The sequence below is a fragment of the Trachurus trachurus genome, assembly GCF_905171665.1.
Source record: "Trachurus trachurus genome assembly, chromosome: 8".
NCBI classification, from domain to species: Eukaryota; Metazoa; Chordata; class Actinopteri; order Carangiformes; family Carangidae; genus Trachurus; species Trachurus trachurus.
In genome coordinates this window covers 19186101-19212844 of record NC_139905.1, presented here as the reverse complement: position 1 = coordinate 19212844, position 26744 = coordinate 19186101, and the positions used below count along the sequence as shown (strand labels likewise).

At 42.8% G+C, this 26744-nt stretch overlaps 2 protein-coding genes across 5 annotated transcripts; both read left to right on the top strand.

The window, feature by feature from the left end:
• The first annotated feature begins 186 nt into the window (after nt 1–186).
• On the top strand, nt 187–15063 carry nacc1a (nucleus accumbens associated 1, BEN and BTB (POZ) domain containing a). Of its 4 annotated transcripts, none has more exons than XM_083977933.1 (8): nt 187–338; nt 4348–4501; nt 6508–6780; nt 7601–8219; nt 8446–8616; nt 9198–9303; nt 9507–9604; nt 11383–15063. In XM_083977933.1, exons 2-8 carry the CDS (start codon nt 4376–4378, stop codon nt 11691–11693), a joined length of 1704 nt encoding a protein of 567 aa, XP_083834059.1. In that variant the 5' UTR covers nt 187–338; nt 4348–4375; the 3' UTR covers nt 11694–15063. The 4 variants fall into 4 exon arrangements, with proteins under 4 accessions (XP_083834059.1, XP_083834060.1, XP_083834061.1 ...); XM_083977934.1 differs by lacking the exon at nt 187–338 and adding an exon at nt 522–583; XM_083977935.1 differs by lacking the exon at nt 187–338 and adding an exon at nt 852–1028 and having other exon boundaries at nt 8449–8616.
• A 6670-nt stretch (nt 15064–21733) lies between these two features.
• Nucleotides 21734–22919, top strand: ier2a (immediate early response 2a). Its single transcript, XM_083977267.1, has one exon. The coding sequence runs from the start codon at nt 21849–21851 to the stop codon at nt 22416–22418; it is 570 nt and encodes a 189-aa protein (XP_083833393.1). The 5' UTR covers nt 21734–21848; the 3' UTR covers nt 22419–22919.
• Nucleotides 22920–26744: the final 3825 nt, after the last annotated feature.

Sequence of the window (26744 nt, the reverse complement as noted above, 5' to 3'; positions counted from 1 at the left end):
GGCAGTTTCTCCTTGCAGACTGCTGCTGTTGCTGTGCCAATGCGCAAACAGTCTACGCCGTGGGATAGGTCTCCCCAAATTGAGGCTGCGCTCGGAACGATCATGCGATTGAATGACGAGCGCGTCATGCCTGTCTTCCTCCTCTCCTGCTGCTCTGCGCGATCAGTGGCTCTGTGTTCCGCAATCCCCTGGGATACTGTACCGCCCTCGATGGCTCTGCTATCGGCGCTTCGCTCACACTGAATGGCTGCCTGGAGCAAGGGAAAGCCGGGAGAGAGAGCGCAGCGTCTCCCCCTTTGAACCAGCGCTCCGCATACAACTTTCCCACAGCGAGGGAGGTGAGTTTCTTGTCCGCGGTTAGCATTAAGTGTTCTGCCGGGGTCGATTGAGGATTCACCGGCGACGGCGGCAACGGGAGGGGAGGGGAAAGGAAAGAGGAGGTGTGTGTGTGCGTGTGTGTGTGTGTGTGTGTGGGGGGGGGGGTACGTCTATCTATGCCGGGTGTCCATGGATGATGGACGGTCCAGCAGACAGGCGAGGCTACGGGACAGTAAAAGTTTGGGATAAGCACGCGCCTTAGAGGGTGGGTGCAGATTGGCACAGTCCTAAACTTTATCCTACCCCAGCCTGTTCAAAACAGCGGAATCTGCTCCGCTACCCGGCATGGAGTGCGGTGTTTGTAGTTAAATGGTTAACTTCACGTGGCTCTTCTCTCAAATATGTGAAAATGAGATGGCAGCTGTTTTTTTTCACTCTTTTCTTTTCTTTTTTTTTTGGCAACAGAAGCCCTTCCGAGCGCCGGTTGTAAAAGAATTGTGCCTTGTTGTGCTCCCACCCCCCGCTCCGTGCCGCACTGGTTCCGTCTGGCTCGCCCTCAGCTGCTGCGTGTCCTGGGATGACCTGTTGATGTCGGTAGAATGGAGAATGGCAGGGGGAGCGATTTCCCCCATCACCAAAATATTTAAATAAGCGACATTTGGGCTTGACAACCGGCGTCACAGCACAGCTACCTCGTACCGCTGTAGGCAGTAAGTGTCTTTGTTTATCTTTTGAGCGGTGGGGGAGACTATCGCGGAAATGCTTGACATTGTGGAGCTGGGGCTCAGCGCGCATGAGGTGGATGGTGCGCCGGGGCGAACCCAAAATATTTAACAGTAGTGTTAGCTTAGCCATTAGCCACCTCGACAGGCCCGCCGCGGATGGGAGAGGGCATGAAACATTTCAGCGGTGACAGCCACAGGGGAGAAGGGGAGAGAAATAGTCCGCCGGGGATGCGTTAGACGGATATAAGTGAGTGTCATTTGATGGGACGTAAACAGTAACACACCGTCACCCTCTTTCGGGTATCACCGGGGTTTTTGCTGCCATCCTTGTGTCGCCCCCCTCCTCCTCTTCCTCCCTCCTCCCTCCCGTCGCCTCCTGGCTTCGGTGCCAGCAGACAGTGGAGCACTCCCGGCGGGTAGACTGGCACACGGCGCGGTCATCCCGGTGTGTTCATCAGCCCCATTATCTGTGTCCCTGTGTTATATCCAGACTCCTATCCCGTTTAAAGATTTCAATACAGAGGCGGTCCATAGTCGGGAGCGCTCGTTTTGGTGGCTGGCACAGCTTTTAAGTAATATGGAGTTAAGAAGTTTGGAAGCTCGGTGCCCGTGTGTCTGCTTTAATGGCCAGAGTTTCCCTGTTATACGATATAAAGCAGGAATCAGGCCTGTGTGTTAAGTGTCGTACTGATAGGGGCAGCACAGCCATGCAGACATGGGCACATGAGAACCAGGAAATGCCTATAGAGGGAATGCATTGTGTGCCAGCTGCACCAATGACTCCACAGTTATCCACATAGCAATGGATATAATTGCTATTTAATGCCTTTAATTATAGAGTGATATAAATGTCGATGTTGGTAGGTGGTGTGTTTATTTACTGCTCATCATTTGTCAATATTCACAGCTATCTATGCTGCTTTGGCAGTGTGGGTTTCTGATCTGCCATGCCAATAAAGGTTATTTGAATTTGCATATAAAAGCCAAAGTGGTTTTCAATGGTAGTACTGGATAAACTGGAAAGTAATTACACAGTATAGATTTAGAAATATGTTGATAGCCACCCCATCATAACATAAGCCCCTTGAATGCAGGCAGAAAAAAAATCTTAAGGCTTACTATCAAAAGTCTAAGGTCTTAAGTATGTTGTGAGTATGTTTGACCTACTTTCCTCTCCAGGCTGGTTGGTATGCGATCTAAGCCACGGGGTGAGTTTGGGTGAATTACGTTTGTTCGCGTCGCTGAACTCTATATGTATAATGGAATAAGGACATGAGATGATCCCTCTCATCTCTGCAGGCCCCAATGCCCCTCCTTGTTGCATAAAGACACACATGCACACACACACACACACACACACACACACACAGTCACATTCTCTCTCACTGTCAGGGCAAACTGTGCAAACACACCCTGCTCTCAGCCCTGCGTTTGTGTGTCTTTATGTGCACGCATGTGTGCTTACTGCAGCTCGCCAAACTGTAAACAAGCAGTATTGTCTAATGTCTGTGTGTGACTCAGTGTGCCTTTTGTGGGTTTGTTTGAGTTTGTGTGTGCGCATCTGTGTTTTAGTATGAGGGAGAGGGAGCTTGAGTGAGACAGAGACAAAGAGAGCATTTCTCTTTACCCTGGAGCTTGGCGAGGTCCCAAATGAAAGGCTTTGGATATGATGGGGCGGCTCACTCCGGCCCTCATCAGTCAGTCACACCAAAGTTGGTTGTACGGCTCTCACAGGGTGGGCTGCAATCATTTTTGTTCTCATGCTATCAGGGATTGTCTTTGTTTGATATGTATCTCTGTGTGAGTGTGCAGCGTGCATTTGTGCAACACTTTAAAGTGGTAAAGCTTGGTGTGAAAAGCAGCTATGGGTACACATGCACACTTCTGTGCCTTGCAGGCCTGTATCTTCATCTGCGTACATACATTTATATACTGTATATGAAACCCCTTGTGAATGGTTGTCTATTTCAAAGGTTTATGGTCAACGAAATGCCACACATGGGCTTATCAGTGCACACTACTGTATGCTTAGGGCAAAACATGTGAATCCCAGCACTAAGAAGTAGCCTACATTCTTTTTCTTCCTCATGCCTTTCTGTGGTACTATACAACCTGTACCTGTGTCTCCACATAACCTGTAACAGAATATAAAGCTATCTGGCAGTATGAAGCAGAAACACCAATGTTGAAATCCACAGCAGGGGAGACTTTAATTCAACACTGAGGGCCATGATATGGGAATCTTTGAGAGGGTGCAGGGCAAGGGGGTATGTTTGCCTTTGACTGTTTAGAGAAGTGAATGGAAACATGCTATGTGGTGTTTGTTGAGGCCACACACACACAGACACAGAGACACACACACTTTTGCACATAGAATAACAGAACATGACCCAGTTATCTGAGGACACGGGATTTTATAGCTCATAGAAGAGAGAAAATAAAAAGGCTTTTACTGAGACTGCTCCTGGCAATAACAACAGTGTTGCGAGGCTGAAGTGATGTATAGAATTATTGCAATGCAGGGTATCCATGGAGGCCTCAACAGAACTTTGTTTCAAATATCCGCGTCCCACGAGCCTGCCAAAAACTCCCAGTAGGACTGTGTGAAGAAATATCTTTGGCCTATGTCAAATGCATATGCCAGGAGGAGACATAATTCTTATTGGTGGCTGCTTTTCTCCAGAAAAAGGGCCACTTCGTCATGAATAATTTGGGCTAACCGTAAAACAGAAAATAGACTTTGCATTTGTGTATGTATGGAGTTTATTCTGTGGCAGTGAAAGGCCGTCAGCCATTTTATTGCGTCTGTTAATGTGGGACTCTGACATTCCTCACCTGTTTTGTTGTAGGTCTGTTCTCCTTGAGCTCTCTGTTTTTTAACATACCCTTGTTACGTTACACCTCCTCCTCACATTTCCTGCTGATGCCCTCCTCCGCCGGGGAATCAGCACAGGATGAAACAGTTTTTGTGATTGTTGTGAATGGGTCCGACCAAGTTACCCCACCTGGGACCAAAACCCAACTGATAAAGCTGAGTGACCCTAATGTGTGAATAGATGTTAAAAGAGGGGACTTTACATGAGTCACTCATATGCATTATCTCATGTAGTCAGTCCCCCATGCTGTGTGGTTGCACAAGAATAAGAAATACAAAGTGTTTTAAAGCAATTTTGCAACAGCTTGAAACTTCTAAGTGAAGCTGAACCTATGTTTAATCACTCACCAGTTTGTGGCTTAACACATGCATGGGGTTTAACAACTTAGTCATTTATTTCTCTCTGTCTCTCTTTCTTCCCCTAACAAGACCCTTTGGTGGTGTGCGTAGGCGCACCATGGCCCAGACCCTCCAGATGGCGATCCCAAACTTTGGCAACAACGTTTTAGAGTGTCTGAACGAGCAGCGGCTGCAGGGCCTCTACTGCGATGTCTCCGTGGTGGTCAAGGGCCATGCCTTCAAGGTATGAACGTGACATGTAGTTTGTACGATCTATATACTTTTGTAAATTGCACGTTTTTAGTGGTAGACGATGCATGGTGCAGCCTTTCACAGTGTGCAGGTTTTCATCTGTGCATCAAAGGCTAATTGTGAAGAGTTTGTTCTTTGTAGGTGAATGTTGGAATTATTTCAATCATTTGTTGTAGACTTTAACTTTAGTGACAACACACAAACACTGGACCACCTTTAAATGTTACAATGCCCCCTTCTTCTGTAAGGGTCCTGGGTTAATTATGTTTTAATAATCAAAGGGCCCTTCGTTTCAGTTTACATGTTTGGATGTAATTTTTCATATGTCATACAGATAAAGTTTTCTATTCTGAATTGTCACTGCATTGCAAAGATTAAAGGTGTACATGTATATAGTTATATATTTACATGTAAGGTATATAAAGTCATTTATATGTATTGTTTCCACATTATAGTCTCCATTAAAAAGTCTGAATACTGTGGTGCCCCTGACAACTCAATGCACTGCAACTTAAGAAAACACATACACAGACATGCTTTCAAATCCAGAAAACATCTTCATCATAAAGAATAAAGAAACCTTGAATTTCAGGACACACGCACTGCAAAAACAGGCAACACAATGTGAGTGTTTCTGGGGACAGAAAAAAGTGATGGACTTGTGTATAGACTAATGCTAAGCTAACATAAAATATTTGCAATAATATCTGAATAATGCAATATTAATGTTATGATAAACCAAACAAACTCACAGCACCACAGGTAGCGGCCTTTGTGATTTCTAAAGTCAAGAAGCATCGAGCAGAAGCGAGTCTGTCACTTTTTTTGTGTCCCCAGAAACTTTTCTGTCGTGTTGTAAGTTTTCCAGGGCATATATTGTGGCATTGATGAAGTTGTTTTCTGAATTAATAGTGTGTTTGTGTCTTTTGAATTGACTTTCTTAAACAGTGCATTAAGCTGTCAGGGCTACCATAGAAAATCACCTATACTTACATCACTAAAATTGTTCCCAGAAATCTTACTATGAGAAATCCGCTATTGTCATTGTAACGGTCATTTGGTTGCCTGTTAATGGTGATATCCCCTTTTTGCATGCATCAGCTTTGTTGTTGCCTCCCAGAAGTGGTCAAAATTGAGTTTTAAAGCCACTTTTAGGCCATATTTATTCAAGAGCTATTGGTGGATTATAACTGGATATTCTAACTGGATAAAGGATTTTAGTCATCATACATTTGGATCTTAACATATTAGGGAAGAGGTTCCTGCATCTTTTACGGCTTCTGGTAAAAAAAAAAAACCTCCTGAATATCTGGATGACAAGTTATCAGAGGAGCAATCTGAGCAAACATTAGCTGCAGCTCTGCTCGTGGCCCATGATGGATGATTTCTAATATGAACCAGATTTATTTTTACTGGTTTTGATCACCTGCTGCATTTGTTTTGGAGAGGAGCATACCTCTGAGGATAACACAGCTCCCAGTAAAAACCTCTGGAAAGATTTGACACTCAAGGAATTCTTACTGGGAGATGCTGATCCTACAAATCCCACAAATCCCAAGATCCCACATAATGTCACCAAAGACCAGTGGTGAATCCTTTTCTGTCAGTAAAAATTAAGGATTGTTTTTGTTTCATTCTACAAGTTTAACTTTCACTAAATAACCACCAAAAAGTGTAGCCTTAGTTTAGATACCAAAACTCAGTTAGGTTATTAGAAAATACGAGTGATATCCAACCTTTTAACAAATCAATAAAGTAGTTTATAAGAATCTCCTGGGAGCCCCATCTTCATAAGCAGGAACTCAGCATTCACCACATTACCCACTGCTTAGAGGCTTTGACCTGAGGTGTCTTACTGCTGCAATATCTTTGGTTGGATCTCAGAAACAATCCTGAACTCAGTCAAAACACCAAATGAAAAAATATTACATTAACCATTTAATATTCCAAATCACAGTCACTCTCATAAATACTCATACTTATCCTCTATTGTCTTAGGCTCATCGAGCTGTTCTGGCTGCCAGCAGTTCTTATTTCCGGGACATTTTCAGCAGCAGCAGCAATGGTGGAGGCGGTAACGGCAACGAGAGCAGCCCAACTGTAGTGGAGCTCCCGCCGGCAGTGCAGCCCCAGAGCTTCCAGCAGATTTTGGCTTTCTGCTACACAGGCCGCCTCAGTATGACGGTTGGGGACCAGTTTCTCCTCATGTACACTGCCGGCTTCCTACAGATCCAACAGATCATGGAAAAAGGCACAGAGTTCTTCCTCAAGGTAAAGCTCAAGCGGTTTTCAGTAGAAACTTGTCAAAGTAATTAAAGCAGAAGTAAGCGATCTGGTCGTTTTGGCTAACTTCCTGTCAGCCGATGGAGTTAGCAGTCCCCGCCCTCGTCCCTACGTCACCACATTCACGCGCATCCCTTGGCTGCACACACAGAGAGGACCGCCCCTTTATGCCGTTCTCTCTCCTCATTGGGTAAAGGTTGTAGGATCCAAGGAACGTTTTCTCCTCGGCTTACAGCAGAGCAGAGCAACTGACAGACCCGTGTTTCAGACCAAACACTCTATATAAGTGATTGCTGTCGGAAGATATAACTATTTAAGACTTATATTAACACAAACATTCCGCTTACTTCTGCTTTAATTGGCTGTTAAGTCTCCGCATTCAATTTTTCAGTCTATTGAATGCGATAAATACACAAACCAAATGCCAGTGTATTTAGGTCAAATCAAACTTTAAAATAACCAAAGTTTGCCAAAGTGCTGTACAGGTCAAAAAATGTGAAAACAATTTTACATACATACATGTGGGATGTAACATGCAACGAAAGCAAGGAAATTTATCCTGGAGTTTACCTCAACCTGAGTTGAAGGCCTGGTTGAGGTAAACTCCTGGATAAAATATCTTGCTTTTGTTTTATATAATATCCCACATGTATGTATGTATGTATGTATGTTTGTAAAATTGTGTTCACTGGTGATAGCAAACATGGCCAAACCTAAGATCAACTGAAACAATTGCTTAAGATTTAAGTACATTATCCACTAGTTCACCGTTGTGGTCTTGAATCCTGACATAAATGCTGTCATTTAGGTCTCCTCCCCCAGCTGTGACTCCCAGGGTCTTCACGCAGAGGAGGCCCCACCCTCTGAGCCCCAGAGCCCAGTAACACAGACCAATAACGGCGCAGCCCGGCCCGCCTCCTGCCTGACGCCGCTCCCTCTGGTATCACGAGTGAAGACGGAGCAGCCGGCGAGCCAGCCAGAAGCCGCCACTCCTTACTCAGTGGTCTGCACTCCGGTGGCCAAACGGCTGTGGGAGGGAGGCAGCAGCAGAGACGGAGGTGGCGTCGGCTCGGGGGGAGGGGGCGGGGCCAGGAAAGCGGCCCGTTATTCCCAGGAGGCCGTGCGGGGCAGCGCCATCCAGAGCCCCGGAGCCCTCGGACTGGCCATGGGTATGGGCGCCACCACGACCAGCCTGGCGGGCATGGTGGCCGGCGGCAGCGCCAGCACCAACGGGAGCTCTGCGGCGGGGCTCGGCATGTCGGAGGGCGCGAGCCCGGGCACTCTGAGTACCTATGCTAGTGACTCGCCTATCAGCTACCATGACGATGAAGAAGAGGAAGAGGGGACAGATGAATGTGCCGAGGAGCAGTACAGGCAAATCTGCAACATGTATACCATGTACAGCATGCTCAACATGGGAGCTGCAGGTAATGAAGAGGAGATAAGCATCCATGCAAATAAAAAAACCTTAACTCACCTGAATGTGAACGATATTTTTCATCTTCTCTGTTGATGTCTTTTATTGATTTAATACCCTGGCACATTTCCGGTTCGACCAAGCATTACACAGTCGGCTCATGAGCTCCAAATATTGTCTCTTTGTCTAAACGTTGGGTGGTTTTATTCTAATTCTGGAGTCATTTGTCTCTCCAGCAGCAGGCGAACGTGTGGAGGCTCTACCAGATCACACGGAGACGCGGGGTCGGATGCGAGGCAGAGATCTCACGTGTCTCCCCGCGGAACTCATCGCTCAGATAGGCAACCGCTGTCATCCCAAACTGTACGAGGAAGGAGACCCTGCTGAGAAGCTAGAGTTAGTCTCAGGTATGTGTGTGTTTTAGATAGAGCGGTAAAATGCACACGAGTGTTTTCCAGTGTTTCTCCCGTGTTTATTTAAAGATATGCAGCCGGCTCCAGAAGTCTATGACCACTTGGACCCCGGTGCACAAGAAATATGCAGAAATATATACCAATGTTATTTGATTTAAGAGACAAGGCCAATGGCAGTGATATGTATACAGATATCTACAAGAGGCTGTCCACAGACGACTGGGCTCGGCATTGGCATGCAGCTTACGCAGACGTATTGCACATGTGACTGAGTGTGTTTATGTCAAGGACATCCTGTGACAATGTCTGTGTTACCTTACGGGCTGGGTCACATACCTTTTTCAATAAACTATGACACGTGACAGAGAGACTGAGACGTTAACACAATAACAAAAAACATCAAACATACAAAAAAAGAAACAATCCTCCAAAAAATAAATGCTCCATTCCAGAAAATGAAATGAACTTTTTCATTCCTGTAGTGTAGATGACCCACAAACAGGTCAAAAATGTCTGAGTTGTGATACGTCATGATTGTGTTTGGTGTTTCATTTGTTTGTGAATATTCTTTGCAGGTACTTCTGTGTATATATCGCGAGCCCAGCTAATGAACTGTCACGTGAGCGCGGGGACTAGACACAAGGTGCTGCTGAGGAGGCTGCTGGCCGCCTTCTTTGACAGGTTTGTTCTGTCTGCCTGTGTGACTGGGTCTATTTCTGCAACCGTTTCATGTAAAGTTAAGAACAGCTTTGTTTTAATATAGAAATCAGGTGGGTTTTTTTTGTTTTTTGTTTTTTCTTCGAGCATAGAAGGGATGAAACAACTATTTTTGTTTTCCTCTGTTCTGTGCTGTGTGCTATTCATTCTTATTTTTGATGCATCAGGAATACTCTGGCCAACAGCTGTGGAACAGGCATTCGCTCGTCCACCAATGACCCGAGCCGCAAGCCCCTGGACAACAGAGTGCTGCATGCGGTCAAATGTGAGCCTACATGTTTTTTTGTCTGTCTGTGGGTGTTTGCCCACAAGCATGCAAACAATTTTAACATTTGCCTGTGATGTTGGGTACAGTTAGAGGGGACCAAACTGAACATGCATCCATCTTGTACAACATCTATATAGCATATTGCTAAGCACATTGTTGCTAATTGTAATGATCGGCTCTTAACCCGCAGTCTTGTAGCAGTCAAATCTATTTGTTTATTTGAGGCAGTTTTGTTGGATCAAGATACAGACAGTAGATTATCTGGTACCTACTGCACTTTTATTCCTAAGGATTAGGTGTTGTTCTAAATGTAATAACTCACAGTGACCACAAGGTAGCAACATATATCCTGAAGCTGAATGTCAACAGGAGACACTACTGTATTATTTGGGTGTGTATATTTGGGAGTCCAACTGATAGTTTCAGCTTGCTTTTCTGTAATAATCATTAGTGAAATAATGAATGCAAATGGAAATTTGTCTCTGAGCAGATTTTGAGTAGATTTCAGTGTATGGGTTCTGCAGGATCCACAGGAGTCCAGCAAGCACAGTATATTCTTTTACGTTTGTCTTCTTAACACTACCTCAGGGAGATTGTTGTATTTGCTTATATTAAGGCAAAAGGCTTTCTGGCAGATTAGAACGTTTTCCTCCCTCTGGATAAACAATACTGCAAGCTCACAACATAAGGTGTCACAGCGTGAAGAAGAAAAGCTCTGATACTTAAGGCCTCTTCAGTTCACCATGCACCAGTCAGGCAGGTGAAGCTGCACCAGAAACTAACCAGCACCGAATCAGCGAGTACCAGGGAAACATTTCCATTCTTCCATCAGAAAACAAACGACAAATCACTTCACTTGAGAGAAAACACTTCATGGAGTAGACTTAATCAGGTTGATAAGCATCAAATCAGAGACACGAGATGCAGCTTTACAATTCATTTGAAATGTGTCAAAGATGTAGCCTGACAAGCCAGACTACTGTATATCATTAAAATGTATAGTCTGGCAACGACCGGTAGACCTCGGCTCAATCCAGGGGGCGGGATGAAGGCTGTCTTTCAAACTGCCTCTGCACGCAATAGGGTAGCGCTACGACTAATCAGAGCAAAGAGCAGGATGACGTAGATTAAACTTTTCCCATGTCCCGTCGGCAAAACACCAAATACATCCTTCTTCGAAATGAATGACTTCAATGCAGTTTCTTGCTCAACTTTTAAAGAAATTGACAAGTTTAATTATTTCAAAGTTGATGCCAACGCCAAAGCCATCTTGTCATGTTTTTCACCGTCGCAAGTATGTCATCATCGCGTTAAGCCCGCCCAACGACTCTCTGAACAGATAGAGCGCTGTGATTGGTGAACACAAACGGTATTCGAGACTCAAAAAGTTCCTATGGCTCGTTTCTAGACGGACCTGCTGAGCAAATATTTGGGTGCGTCTAGATTTCTAGGCTATCAAAGATGATGAGCCAGCTGAAATTCTAATTAAGTGACATTGAACTCTTAACACGGGACTTCAGACATTAAACATATACATAATCATATATAAATGATTCAAATATACACAATCATATATAAATGATTCAAATATACACAGAGGATACTGCACACTTCTCTTTGTTGACATCTGTGCAAAATCAAAGCATCTACTATTTGTTATCATTGTGGCTCTGACAGTTTGAGAATCAGAAAAGCTGTTTTTCATCAACAGTGAACAGCTCAAAATAGAGGGTATGATCTGACTAAGCCGTGTCTGTCTTTCTTCCCCGTGTCAGTTTATTGCCAGAACTTTGCCACCAGCTTCAAAGAGAGCGAGATGAACGCCATCGCCGCCGACATGTGCACCAACGCCCGGCGTGTGGTCCGCAAGAGCTGGATCCCCAAGTTGAAGCTACTGATGGCCGAGAGCGACGCCTACTCCGCTTTCCTCCCCGACGGGGTCAAGACGGAGGACGACACCCTGGGGGCGGATCAAGCCTTTGACCCCGCCTCCCTGGAGGCCGCCGGGGGTGCGGGCATGGAGTCGGGCGGCTCTTCAGGTGAATCACTACCAGGTGTGGGCGGGGACGGAGGACCGTTATTTTGAACACTGTGTCTGGGGAAAGGTTGAAATTTGGTGACACACACATGCCAGTACTCCCCAGTTCTGCTTGCCTCCTCACTCTTTGGCCCACGCTGATCTCTCACATCTGACTGTCTATACTACACTGCTGGGGTCAACGGTTGTTGTTGCCCTGATGTAACCAGGACGTGAAAACTTAAAATTTTTTGCTTTATGACTGTACGATGCAGTTAGTCGAGGAAAGGGAGAGTTAGTTATATCCTAACTGCCCTCTGCCTCCCCTTGTCTTTTTAAGGTGTGTAAGCTCATCCACTTTTGCATATTAAATACATTCCCTGACGTACGGGTGGCGGGAGGAGTTACGAATGCAGCCTGGAGGAGGAGGAGGAGAAGGATGAAGGGGATGGCTGATGGACAGGCTAGGACTAGAGGTGGCGAGTATATTGAATGTAAGTGTCAGAGGCATTTTTCTCTATGCAAGCCTGACACCTTGTATTCCAGCCTCGGGGAAAGGAGCTAAATTTAAAATAGATACATTAATGAAATAAATTAACACTACATGTTCTTCCTCCCCTCGCATCTTCCTCTCATCGTCCTGCAAGTATTCTTCACCCCACCTCACCTTTCTTGAGACCAGAGAATCTCACCCGAGTGTTTCACTGTATGGTGTCTTATAGAAATTTATCTCATTTTTTCTGTTTTCTAAATTTTTAGCATGTTTGTCTATAAAACTGAAAAGTGATAGAGAGAAGGGGGAAAGCTTTTTACTGAGATGATTGTAAAGAAAATTGAAGGGCAACAGGTAATCAAAGATGGTCATATTTTTAGAAGACAAACTATATTTATACAAGTGCCCATGCCTCGAATGGCATGAGTGAAGCGAGCGAGAGGGATTGTTTTAAAATCTCGATCTTCATGTTTTATTGAAAGAGGTCTTGTCAAACAAGGAGAAGTGCTATTTTTGCAGAAAAAGGAGTATATTAAAGCAGTCTTATCATAGGACCCATAGTCATTTATTTTTGTCTTTATTTTACAGTGCGGAGTGATGGAATGAGCAGTTGAACTGCTAAATTTGAAGCGTTTCATCTTCTGTTCACTAGCTTAAAAGGAATAATAAGACTGATTCAGCTGGCTTGACTGTTGTCTATGATAACCATTTCTTGTTAGGTTAAGAACCTGCAACATTTGCCTCCTTCGATAGAACTTTGGCCCACAGTTTTGATGATTACTTGTAGAAAGCCAGTAAGTGTAATGTAGAAATACAAAGGTTATATGGATATGAAAACTCGGTTTCTTCTTTGTACTAAAGATATTGAAAAGGAAAAAAGCTGCTGACTTTGCTGAAAATGCAAAAGTCAGTGGAAATAATGATAAAATTTTGGAATGTGCCTTTTAATTGAAATCACTAAGCTGAAAGTCGGTGGGTGCAGTGATGGCAAGGAGGCAATATTGCTTGAAGAAAAAAAGCTGTTATGGTACTATCCATGTGTGTGTGAGACAGTTCTTTGGTAAAGGAGAGTCTGTATTGCACGGCTGTGACTTCTGGTATGTAGTTTATTTACGTATCTAATGCACCACCTCTTTAATATGGAAATTCAAAATGGCTGACAGTTTTATTTTGGAGTTTGAAATGATTTTGCACCTTCCATGATAGGTAGAGTGGAGGTTTCTGCACCTTAATGAGAAGAACCAGTGGTTCATGCACCTTTTGAGAAATGTTGTGTAGCAATCGAACCCCTTTAGGTGGAATTTGTCATTTTTTTCCATGTCTGCCCATGTTGATTGTCTCTAAAGTGGCACAAACTCCTCCTGTAAATAGTCAAAAAGACTGTTAAGTTGAATCCCAAGTGTTCCTCTTTTCTGTTGCTTGATGTGTCGGATTGTGACATGTCAAAAGCTGACCTTTTTTTATGTGTCTGCAAGAACTTCTTTTCTTTTCTTTTTTTTCTTTGAATGCATGTTGATTAGTAGAATGGAGGTTGGAGCAGGGGATTCATTATTCCTGTTGCAGGTGGATATATACATGACAGTGGTCAGAGTCTGACTTAGGAATGTGTTCTTGACCTGAAATGCTCTCACAGACGACTGATTACATTCTCCTTCTGGAAAGGCATTTCTAAAAAAGGCTTTATTTTTCTGAAGACCAGTACAGCGTAAAAACTGAGAAGGAGTGCTTCTTATTCAAGGCAGTTGGGTCAACCTTATTGAAAAAAACTTAACAAAAAAAAAAGTAGATATAGCTCAACCTACTGTATTTTCATTATTGTTTGAAATTATAAAACTTAGTTTACTTAGGTGCTTTGACCAGGAGATATATGGAAAGAACAACAATGCAGTACCTTATAAGTATTCAGTAAGGGTAATAACAACAAAACCTCAATTTTGCATTTGACTGTAGATGCCACATGAGCACCCCTCCCCCACTTACCTCCTCAGTATCTGAAGACTGTTGTGCTTCCTGTCCCTCATGCAGCTGGTGTCACGTTTCACTTCCACAAGTTTATTCATGTGTTTCTGTGAGAGGCAAAGCAGTGGTTTTAGGTAGTTACATCTGATTAAAATACATGTGTTTCATTTGCTTAGTGGCTTTCGAAGGTTAGTGGCTTTTTTTTTCTTATATCAGGGCTCAAAAGGTAAACTCTCTTCATTATGACAGGATTTAAGTTAGTCTTTGCCCATTTTCTTTAAAAGTTACCATCATACATTTGTTGAGATACATACCAAACACTCATTCAAACTTAAAATATTTTGCTCAAGGTTTTCAGAATTTAGCTGCCATTGTAGCAGATTCTTAGGTAATTGTCTTGAGCACTAAAGGATGAAAAATTCCACCACAAGGGCCTCATAATTTAATGTACAGAGTTCTGAGACATCTAATCTATCAGTGAAATAGAAATCTGAGATCTATGTAACTTCATGATGCATCATTCCATGTAATGTCTATTAAATCTGTCAATGTTCCTACCTAAAGAAATTAGATCAGTTTTGAAAACAGCCAAAATATTGCTCAGATGTCTGACTTTTTCCATAATTACAGGATTGTTTTTATGGGTCCCTCAGGAAGATATCTGTAAAACCATAGTATAATAGTGCAATGACACTCTCAGAAAACACAAGAAGTCTCCCAATGGAGAAAAAATAAGATAAGATGAGAATATAAACATGAAGATGCTTTTAAAAAAGATGTAGAGCAACAAGGGCTAAATTAGCTTCTAACCATAACCGTGTAACACAGTTATCTACTTAATCACTTGTACTCTGTTCTGAGCCGCTGGCTTGAGCTGGAATATCACCAGTGAACCAGCACTAATTATGAGGAAGCCATATTAGTCTGCTCTCACCAAACAGCAGCCCAAAACAACACCAAACATAGACATAATCACACTGAACCTCCGACAAAGTCTGAATATCCTGTTGTTGTGCCTCATAAGCATAGCCTCACAACACAGGCTTAAGGCCTACTAGTTTAAGCAATGAATAAGAAATAAATATGGTTACGGTACGTGTCAGGGGTTTTCCTTTTATTCAACTTTCAGGGCCAACTCTTCTTCTTATGACTCAACGTAAGTCCCTCACTCGCAACCTACTTGCACACTTCCTCCAATGCAATAGGTCTGCAAGTTTGGTTGCATTTTACTTTGTGTGCATTTGGAATCTTTTTTTTTCAGTATTCTCCAGTAAAATGTAATTTCTGTACCTTCAGCATATATGTTTACATTTCACAAAACATGTAGACCTACACACTTGAATGGATAAGGAGTGGCACGGCATGGGGAACCTTTTGTGACTAAACAGTACATATATAAATATGATTATATACATGTATAGATAAATACTGTACATTATATATAGATGCACACATAGAGGTCAGATTGTTTATTGTGCACTCGCAGCATGAGGTATATATTTACCTAGAAACAGCGCTTCTTCACAACCTCTGCAGTAATTGGTCTGCCCATGTCTTTGCCCCTGCGCCTTGCCCTCTGTAACCCTGTAGCTCCAGTTGACCTCCTGTACTGCTCATCCTATTCTTTCTGTGTTCCAAGTGCCAATAACTTTGTGAAAGCCCTGTAACTGTGACCCAACATTATCAAAGGTAATTGCACATTAACGACTGTAAAATAAAATACAAATCATAGAGAAAATGTCAAAATGGATTAAATAATGAATATCTTAATAAAAGATTTGTAACAATTTCTGTCAGAGTCCTTTTTACCTAGATGGTACTGCTACAGCTGTGTGTTTGATGTCCTTTCTTTTAACTAACGCTTTAAAACTGCACCTGAAACTTATGGCTTGAGGTATTTTTTCATATGATACTATAATGATAGATGTAAAATTAATAGATTATACATACCAGCATAAATTTGTGTGCATTTGCATGCTTTGTTAATTTACATATAAATCAAGAAGTCTAGTTTACTATTAATAAGTCATTTTTGCATGTCTCAGCATGCATGCTCAGTGTTGAATGTTCCTCTAGCTGCACACTTCAGTACTCACACCTGGAGACTGTCACATATGAGCAGTTACTGTATCTTCATGGGTTCAGAATATATGTCATGCAATTGTTTTAGCCTTCATTTGACTACAGTTTTGCTTTCATACATAGTGTCTCATGAGGCCATTATTCACTGCCATGTCTCATATTCTACTCTGAATTACAAAGACCAACTCAGTATTGTAAAAAAATATATATATATATATACTGTATATGTATTTATATGTGATGGTACTGTTCCTCAAAGGGAAGACATGTTGTAATATGATTAAATATTGAATTTGTTTAAATTGTAAAAACCTAACTAGAGACTGGAGTAGAGAATAAGCAGTAGGTATTAACTGCATTACATGAGTTTCATAAGTGCAAGATCTTGTCTATGATGGTATTTCAATCTCATAGTTGGGGACTCTTCACCATCTTCAGCAGGTGCCTTAGGTTCACTAGTGTTTTGGCCCTTAACTTGAGTTGGGCAGCAAAGACGAATTAACCTGATGGGTTCCAGTCATGACCTCACATTAACCTCAGCTATCTTTGACAGATTTCACTGCCAAGGCTATAGTATGTACCTAGCAGCTTTCTTCGGGTCTTTGGGTTCTAGTTCGGCCCTCTGAAAGAAATAGTACACTTATCTTGCAGGGAAACCATGACAACCAACTTTGATTGGTGCACAGGTTGTGCCATCCTCTGAGATGAGCCTTGTTAATCATGTCCTGGTGCTTGGCTTCCTTTAGTTCAAGGCACTGTAATTTCAGCATTTTAGATGGACAGTAGAACCATGCCTGGCTGGGTGGAGGTTAATGCCACATCATCTTGGAAGATATGTATCCTCTTTAGGTGCACTTGCAAGCTTGGTGCAGAATGGAAGACAGGTTCCATGCAGTTGTTCTTGCCCTAGAGGCCTTTTTACCTTCCCACAGAAGGTAACACGTTGGGGTGGACATGACTTGCTCATATTGACTTTTGCTCCCTGCAGATCAACCCATTTGGCAATTTCAGCAAGGGCCTTGTCATGTCTGCATCTATACCTGCTTTCTTCTTGTGCTTATAGGCATCCAATGACAGAGTGGGTCATTTTGCACAGGGATGGTCTGCACTGCTTGCAGGATGTGTCTACCGCCTTGTCCTGACTGTTTATGTTGTTTGGGGATTTCAAAAGGAGGAAAGCCAACTTCCCTTGATTGGGGCCACAGAGTTTCATCCAAGACATGCATCTGCAGACCTTTGGGGGTGAGCCCATCCACTTTTCACCCAGTGCTCTTCTTTTACTGCATCTTAGACCCATTGCATCTCCAACTCTATTTTTTTTTTCTGTAAAATTGCTCCACCTCGTGGTATTGACAGTCAGTGACTTCTTAATGCTTCCTGTGCTTCTGACACTGCTACCTGAGGCTTCCACTTCTGGCCACACTCTATGGTCTTGCTAAAACTAATTAATTTTCATCAAACATCTTTCCACCACCGAGAAATTTTGCCTATATAATCAGGAACAGTTTTGGTCAGTTATCCTCTGTGGATCAGCTGAACAAAACCACTTATTGGGAATTCCTTAACGGTTGTTTCTAACATCTAAATCACACAATCTAGAATGATGCATTGTAATGTTCTGAATAAAAGTTTAATTGAAGATACACAAAGAACTATTGCCACTTCAGTCTCTACCTCCTTATCTTTGTTTTGTCTCAAAAGCTGATGCCAACCAACCAACCAACAGCCTTGAGAAAAATCCAGTAGCCTAATGTTTTTAATTTCCCCGCTTATTGTAGCCTACCACCTGGTGTTGAAAAGCTGTCAAGACAACCGACTTTAGGAAATCAAGTGGATAAGACTGCACAATGATTTTTTATGAGATGAGATGTTTCTGTGCAACAGTCCAATCTTGAACCTGTTGGTATTTTTTTTTTTTTTTGTGATTTTGTTACACAACGGTCAAGTTTAAACTACTTTTACAAACCAATCAGCATCAGGCAGCATTTCATAAACCAAATGTACAGTGTATTTAGTACCAAACAGAGGACAAATCAGAGAAACTATAGCAGCATCTACTCAGTTTATTACCTACATTCGTAGGTAACACAACTAAAATAAATCCTGTCAAAGATCTGAAACATAATTCCAATGAGATGTGATTTTTTTGCCCTTGACTTCTTGTTATGTTATACTGCTCCCTAGTGGAAGAACATTGATTAACACATATTTGAGATGTACATGGTGAGGAATGAATTACAAACCAGTGTCAAAGTCATAGTGTAGTTCTTCAGATGTGGAGCACAAGCATCTCAAAAAGCTGCTGACATATCTGTGCAGGATTTTGCATGACACTGGGAAAACGCAAATCACTGTTGATGCCAACAGTAAAACTCTAAAACTAACTGCCTTTTAGTGCTGGACCCCTCTGACCGAAGGGCAATGTCTTGTCTAACATAAAAATAATGAATGCAGCCAGGCCAGATCTCAGATACTGAATTAGTAAGATTAGAATTACCACCCACAGTTTTGCTGCAATTCCATGGTATGGCCACAGGATGGCACTATTTTACAACAATTTGCTGAGATATTGTTACACTGCTCAAAAATGAACCCAAACCAAGGTTCTCTCCATACCAGTTGTTGATTTGAACCTTAACCAGAGTTTGAAACATTGGATCGAGGTTAGCATGACACATCAGCCTTTTGGGATGATTAGAGTGTTGTAAGAGAAGCAACCAACCGCTTGAAACTACTACAGGATTTAGCCTACTTGTCATTTCCAATAGGCCTAGAGGATTTGGTTATTTCTTTCTTTCTTTCTTACCTTGATCCCAGCACAAAGACAAGTTTTTGTTCTTGCAGTTGCATCATTTTTAACAAATGAAAACGTCAGCCTGTTATTTTGTGCAGGTGGTGTTTTTGTTGAGCTGCAGCCAAATCAGAGACCATAATCTGCATACCACAAATTCCTCTTGGAAGCAAGGTGCATCCTGGGAAGTCTCTCTTCCTGTTTCTCTATGAAATCTTAAGATCTAAAATCTGCAGTGACAACACACCTTCAAACTGATGCAAGACAGTAGAAAATAAAGGCTGATGTTGTTTTATTTACATATCCTAATGTAGCTGCTGATTAAGTATAATATTACTGCACAGTTTCTGATCACCACCACACAATCTGGAGAAATGGATTCCATTGCCCAAATATGGGCGCAGGGAAGTGGTAGGACCTGACGCAATCCTCTACTGTTACTTTAAATGGCTTCAGGAAATGAGGGCTCCCACTCACGTCATGGGTTTTCCTCTGCATGTACCACAGAAGCAGGATGTGCTTTATATGGGCATCTGTCTGTTAACCTCCACCCCCATTTTCTTTTTTCCTGCAAAAGGAAGCAACACACTGGGGGATGGGTGAGAGACTGAGAGAGAGCTCAGGGACTATAACAGGCAATCTTCATGACTGTTTCAGATAGCTGCGGCAGTGGAAAGGTATTCTCTCTCTTCAGTGTGAGAAAACAAAAAATGCGAATAAGTATCTCTCATGGATTACACTTTTCATGCGCCTACTTTCACTCTTCAAACATGCACATCCTGTTTTTCATGATTTGTACATTTGCAAATAATTCTGAAACAACTTTGCGACCACTTGAATGAATTGAAAATCACTTACCTGATAAACATCACTTGGGTTTATCACTGTTTGTTGTTATTCTAATAGCACAGCAAGTTCCTTTCTTGCATTACTATTGGAATGTGGCACAACTGATTTAACCTGATTCTCACACATTAAGATGCATTAAGAGTAGAATTATTATTTACAATGTTGACCTGGTAAGTGCCATTAAACACTTGAGGGAGAAAACAAAACAAACATTAAAACAATGAAATGCAATGAAAGGAAAAGTAAAAACTGTGTCCAAATGTAGTAAAACATTTACAGGTGTCATTACGAATTGCCTTTAGGCAGCATTTGAATGCAGATATAAATACAAAACCATCAAGTTTAAATGTTTTTTGTAATAGGTTCCAGTCGTTTGATGCAGCAAATGAGAAGGACAGTTGTCCAAAGCAAGACATGGTTTTGGGGATGTGTAGTGTGTTGACCATGTGTTGTTGATATTGGAGACAGTTGGTTTAAATATGGAGGTGAATGACCTAGGGAAGTTTTATAGATGAGTGTGAACCAATGAATATTCTGGCGAATATGTAAAGAAGGCCATCTGACCTGAGAATTAAGGAAGACAGTGGTGAGTTCTGAATGGAGCATTTGTCAAGACAAGTCGAACAGCAGAGTGATAGATTGTGTCCAATTTATGGAGAGTTCCTTTGCATGTGTGTCGGTAGATTGTATCCTAATCAAACAGAGGAAGGATGGTCTTTTCAACTATCATACGTTTGGCAGCAGGTGTAAATAAGGAATGATTTATGTATAGAAAACCAAGTGTTGGGCCAAGGATTGAGCCCTGTGGTACATCTGATGGCATATGAAGAGGCTGAGAGAGAGAACGATCTACCTTTACTTGCTTGCTTAACCCATAAGCTAAATGTAAAAGTGTAGCCTACACAAAAGACAGGACCAATTTACATTTTGTATCTGTGGCTGGACAGCAGTGAGACTTGTGTAGGCTTGGTGTGATGCTTAAAAATTAAACATCAAATAACTCCAGTTGTGTAGGCTTGGTGTATAATGCGTTCAAAATGAACAACAAATTACTAAAATTCTCCTTAACAGATGTTAACATTGTACAGTTGCTGCAACGACATTACAAATAAGATTTAGGCCTAATGATGAACTGTAAACAAAACCAAAAACTATCATCAAAACCACACTCAGGATCAACTTGCTCCCTCCAGGGCAATAACAGGTTTGAGTTTGACCCAGCATTGGAAAACTACTGTAAGGGCAGGGGCACGGGTGGGGTGGGAGGCTGTGAGTCCAAAGTGCCAAGCTGTCTGCATGTCAAACCTGTACGATAAAACATCCCAAAACAAGTAAATAAAAAAAAAGTGATTTTACAGGCAAGTCCAGGTCATTCTATAAAATACCTAAGATAGATCAATTGTTAGCTGTCATCATGCACATCTGTTGGGTATGCTCAGAAAATGTAAAAATGTGTGCATGCAGCATTGCAGCAAGTTTCCATCCAAGAACAGCACCCAGAAACAAGACATATGATAAACCACCATAACCGCTCTTGTATTTTGAAAAAAAAAAAAAAAAAAAAAAGCAATGTTACCACCTGAGCCCTTTACATTTAGATTTAATGGCAAAAATGACAATCTCAGTGCAAGCAAGCAATTCTCAATGAGCTCCACTTTTGCTTTCCTGCTTGTTTTCTTAACACCTCATTTCATATCACCAGAAAATGCACGTGGGTAATTTCTATTAGGCCTGGTTATTTATTCATCACAGTTGAAATCTTCCTTGGGATTTCGGTTTGTATTTGGACACTTGAGCGGTTTCATCTTGATAAGAGGTAAAACCAGGAGATGGAAATAGACACAGCTGCCTGAGCAGTTGCCAGTGGGCGGGGCATTATGGTATGACGCTGGCTGGGTGACGTCAGGGAGGTGATAAGTACTTGTCCCGCAACCGGCCCTGTATTGTGTCTGCGTGCGGAGTCAGCGGGGAGAGATTCAAATCCACACACCAATCCTACTGATTGTTTGTCCGGGACTAGTTAAAAAAAAAAAAAAAAACAGTTTCGGTCATGGAGGTCAGCGCCGAGGCCAAGAGGATCATGGTGGTGGCTTTGGGGAAACTGTACAGTTCCCGCAGCCAGCGAGGAGGTCTCCGTCTCCACCGGAGTCTCCTGCTGACTCTGGTGATGAAATCCGCCCGGGACATTTACCACGCGGCCCAGACGACGCCAGAGAATGAGGCTTCAGGATGTGGCGAACAACAACAACAACAACAACACCCGGCGGCCCAGGTCAACACTGTGCCTGCTGGCGCTCATGTGGAGCCCGAGGGTCCCTCTTCCCTTGCCACGGGACAACCCCGGACTTTACCCGGAGAGGAGGTCGCGGAGCCCCCCACAGAGAATAAGGAAAACCAGTGCCCGACTGGCCCGGCACAACAGTCGAGGAAAAGACGGGGCAAAGCCGCTGCTGAGCCGGACTTCCTGCCTTGTAAGAAGGCAAAACTCGAGCAGGGGAACTGCCCCCAACAGCTTATAATAGTAAGTTCCGTGTTGATGGACTATGTGAACTGCAGCAGTGAATTGGGAGCACCGCCAACAACCACTGTGCCTCTACAGAGAGCCATTGCAGCGTGTTGAAGCTCCAAAGTAAAAGGCAATGAACTTTGTTTTTTCCAACGCGACCTTTTGGGGGCTGAACGCACCTGACGGAGAACCTGTCCACGGTTCACTTGGTTGAAGAAGTCACGGGATTAGCCTAGACGGCGTCCTCGAGAGAGCCGGAGGTGTCTCTGTACAAGTCTGGGCATGTCACAGGAATCACGGAAGCCAGCCCCAGTTGGTGCGAAGCGGTCTGAGTGACTTTTGGCCTAAATATGGGGCACAGCTGACAAACAGAGATTGACTTCAGCTGTTCTGGGCAGACCTACAGGAAGTGGTTCATCTGGATCGGTCCTGGGACTGCTGCTATTGACATTTCCTCAACTCTGTGGAAGCACAAACTCAGCAAATGTGTTCATTTGAGTGTGTTGAGGCCTAGGAGTTGACTGAACGTGGGAGATGTGCTGATTCCAGTGTAAAACATTCAATGACTACAACTACCTCAGTATTTATTAAAGATGTTTTTGTACTAAAAGTGAATCTGGAGTCAAGTGTTGCTTATCACACACACACGGGCAGGGCCTTACACCTTAGATATGATGGGAATGAGGAGAGGTTTTGCAGGTGGAGCAAGAAAAATTGGTGTGAAAGTGGTATGTGGGTGTGTTTGAGTGTGTGACAGGAAACTGGTTTGGGTGTGAAGAAGTTGGCTTCCTTCCCCCCACAGCCTTCACATCCCCCTCACTGATTTGCAGAACAAAAGCAGGGACAATTGAGGAGATTGTGGTCCAAAAGGATGAGGGAGAGGGGGAGGTAGCAAAAAAGAAAAGAAAAGCCACTGGCTGGCCAAACATGGAGAACAATCAGGGTCCCTTGGATCCGTGGTGGCAACAACAACTGGTTCAAATCCAGCAGATATTGAAGTAAAGAAGATTATGACTCCTACAGAAAGTTTGCTTGTGAGGTATTCTGAAGTGTGTGTGGGTGGAGGGTTAACAGGGAAATGTGTTAAAACACAAAATCCAAAACTCAGATTCAGGATTAATGATTTGTAATTTGCACATCAAAAATCACATTTGTCAAAGTGTGCATTGACAAGTTCATATCTTATTTAACTTATGTTTTTGTATTGCTGTGTAAGTGTTGGAATGCAAGCCCCCCTCCTCCTCCCCGGAGATAAGTTGTATGGTCGGGGGGCGTACAACAGGGATTCACCAGTGGCTGTGTGTTTGCGCTGGGGGGAGGGGATTAACCCAGGAAAACAGACGGAGGAATGTGGTGGGGGGAAGTGCCCGTGTGATCCGCCCTCCCCCTGTGAGGCCCCCCGACTGTGCTGCTCATTCTTCCGGCTGAAACCAGAGCACCCTGTCTACAAACACAGGGCTGGGGGGTGGGGTGGCCAGAACCGTCTGGACATGCCTGCGAAAATACACACGTCATACACATCACACACACTCTTTGCTTCCTCATGTAGGCCAAGTAAACCTCCTTCTCTACACCCCAGGCTGCTCTTTCTCACACACTCAAGCTAATGAACATGCTGACATGTTGATACCCATTAGGTTTGTCAAGTTAAAGCCTCAGAAATAAAACACATGCACTAACAAATATATCAAATATCTACACTCAATAACAATACAAATGCAACACTTGTTTTTGCTCTCATTTTTCACGAGCTGAACTCAAAGATCTAAAACTTTTTCAGGCTACACAAAGGGTCCAAGTTTCTCAAATATTGTTCACAAATCTGGCTAAATCTGTGTTAGTGAGCACTTTGCCGAGATAATCCATCCACCTCACAGGTGTGGCATATCAAGGTGCTGATTATACAACATGGATATTGCACAGCTGGCCACAATAAAAGGCCACTCTACAATGTGCAGTTTTATCACACAGCACAATGCCACAGATGTTGCAAGTTTTGAGGGAGCATGCAATTGGCATGCTGACTGCAGGAATGTCCACCAGGGCTGTTGCCCGTGAATTGAATGTTCAATTCTGTACCATAAGCCATCTCCAAAGGTGTTCCAGAGAATTTGGCAGTACATCCAACCGGCCTCACAACCGCAGACCACGTGTAACCACACCAGCCCAGGACCTCCACACCCAGCGTGTTCACCTCCAAGATCGTCTGAGACCGGCCCCCCCGGACAGCTGCTGCAACTATTGGTTTGCATATAAACACAATCTGTCAGAAACCGTCTCAGGGAAGCTCATCTGCATGCTCGTCGGGATTTCAACCTGACTGCATTTATTGTGGTCAGCCTAAGGCACACCTGTGCAATAATCATGCTGTCTAATCAGCACCTTGATATGCCACACCTGTGAGGTGGATGGATTATCTCGGCAAAGGAGAAGTTCTCACTAACACAGATTTAGCCAGATTTGTGAACAATATTTGAGAGAAATAGACCTTTTGTGTACATAGAAAAAGATCTTTGAGTTCAGCTCATGAAAAATGGGAGCAAAAACAAAAGTGTTGTTTATATTTTTGTTGTGTAGGTAGTCAATAGCAAAAGCTCCCTTCATGGACTAATTTGATGGACATATGTGGTGTGTTTTGGTGAGTAACATAGTAAAAAACACCTTTCTTACAAACTCTGGGCCACACACACACACACACAATCCTCACAGTTATAAAGACTGTGTTATAATGCAGACAAGAATTGAGGCGAAGCGGTGTGCATTCTCTCTGGTTTTTATTCTTTAGGAAGAGTTCTGTTTGGAATTACAAAATGCACTGGTAGAAATAGCGGTGAGACAGGTTGAGAGTGCGACAGATAAGAGTGTGAGAGACAGAGATAGAGAGAGAGAAAATAGAGGGAGTGAGTGAGAGATCAAAGGTTCCACAGCCAGTTAGAATGAGTACATCATCAGATTTGGCTTGCTCCTGCACCCCCTGACCCCCACAAAAAGTAGAAGGGAGAATACACCATCTTCTGAACTGCACTTTCTTTTCATTGTCGATATATATATTTTTTTCTCATTAAAAACAGTTCTTTTTTTCGTGGTGTCCTGAACATGGTTGTGTTGTGCCTCAAACCCATGTAACAGAAGAAAACAAACGAGACTCAGACTCTCACCGAAGTCTCTTTTGTGTTTTTAATTCTTTAGACTTTTTTTTTTGTAATTTTTTAACCTTTTTTGTTCTCAAAAATAGAAGGAAAAAAAGGAAACATTGCTTTTTAAAAACATCTATCTATTATATATCTATATATTTTTTTAATTCCTCTGAATTCATTAATCTGCTTTTTCTTTTATGTCCTGAAGATGACTGTTAACCCACGGTGTGGCATGCACATAGCACATGCATTTCTGGAACTAGATATTTTTTCCTTTTTTTAATCTTTTGTACTTAAAAACGTTTTTATTTTTTTAAACTTTTTTTTTCTTCTCAGTAGCGGCTTTACATTGCTTTTTGAAGACTCTGTGTGTGGTTAATCAGCGTGTTAGTGGATTTCACTGCAGCATAGACACAAAGATGGATTGTGAATGTTTGGGGCTTTACATTTTTCATGTTTCATTCAGGGGTTACTGACATAACACACACCCGCTTGCATACGCATACACACACACAAACATACATACACTCACATGCATACTGTATGCATACACAAACACCCAGTCGAGGATTGTTGCAATGGTTTGACTGAAACATCTTGAAGGTTTCGAAAGGATTTCTGGAGACGAGAAACAGAAAGCAAAGCGAGCACAAAACCAAAACACCAAAAATTATCAGGAACACACTCTCCCATGTACACACACACGCACACACACACACAAACACCACAACCAGGAGCTACATACCTAGTGTGCTTTCTGATTTTAAGTGTAGTGATGTGAAAAAATACTTGTCTGTGACATTCCACTGAGGTTGGAAAGACACTAATAGGCAGTTTTTTTTTCTTTTCTATTTTTTCGGTGCATTCTCTGGTCAACATGTGATAGGCCTCCAGGTAAAACATTGGTCAGATAAAGAAATAAAATAATGACAATAAGAATAAAGTTGGGGCTGACAGTGGCACGCATTAGTGACAAGTGTTAGTTCGGGGCACACGGAGAAACACGCAGATTGAAATCAAGACCTATAAGAGTGATATACACATTAACACTTTTTTTTCCAGGACCATGACCGGGCCCAGACATCGTTTTTCCAACCCATCTGAACTGTGCTACTGTGCAGTTCAGTCACCTGTGTTTACGCATGGCTAACACAGATGGGGTGGTCTACTGGTGAGAGAATGAGCTAAACTGTGTTCTTGGTGCACTGCTCCTGCATGAACAGCTCCGATTTGGAGTCAAAGGAAGAGGTACAAAAACCCCAGTGACACTGTTTGTCCTACAGCGCCATCCGAAGGTCATAAG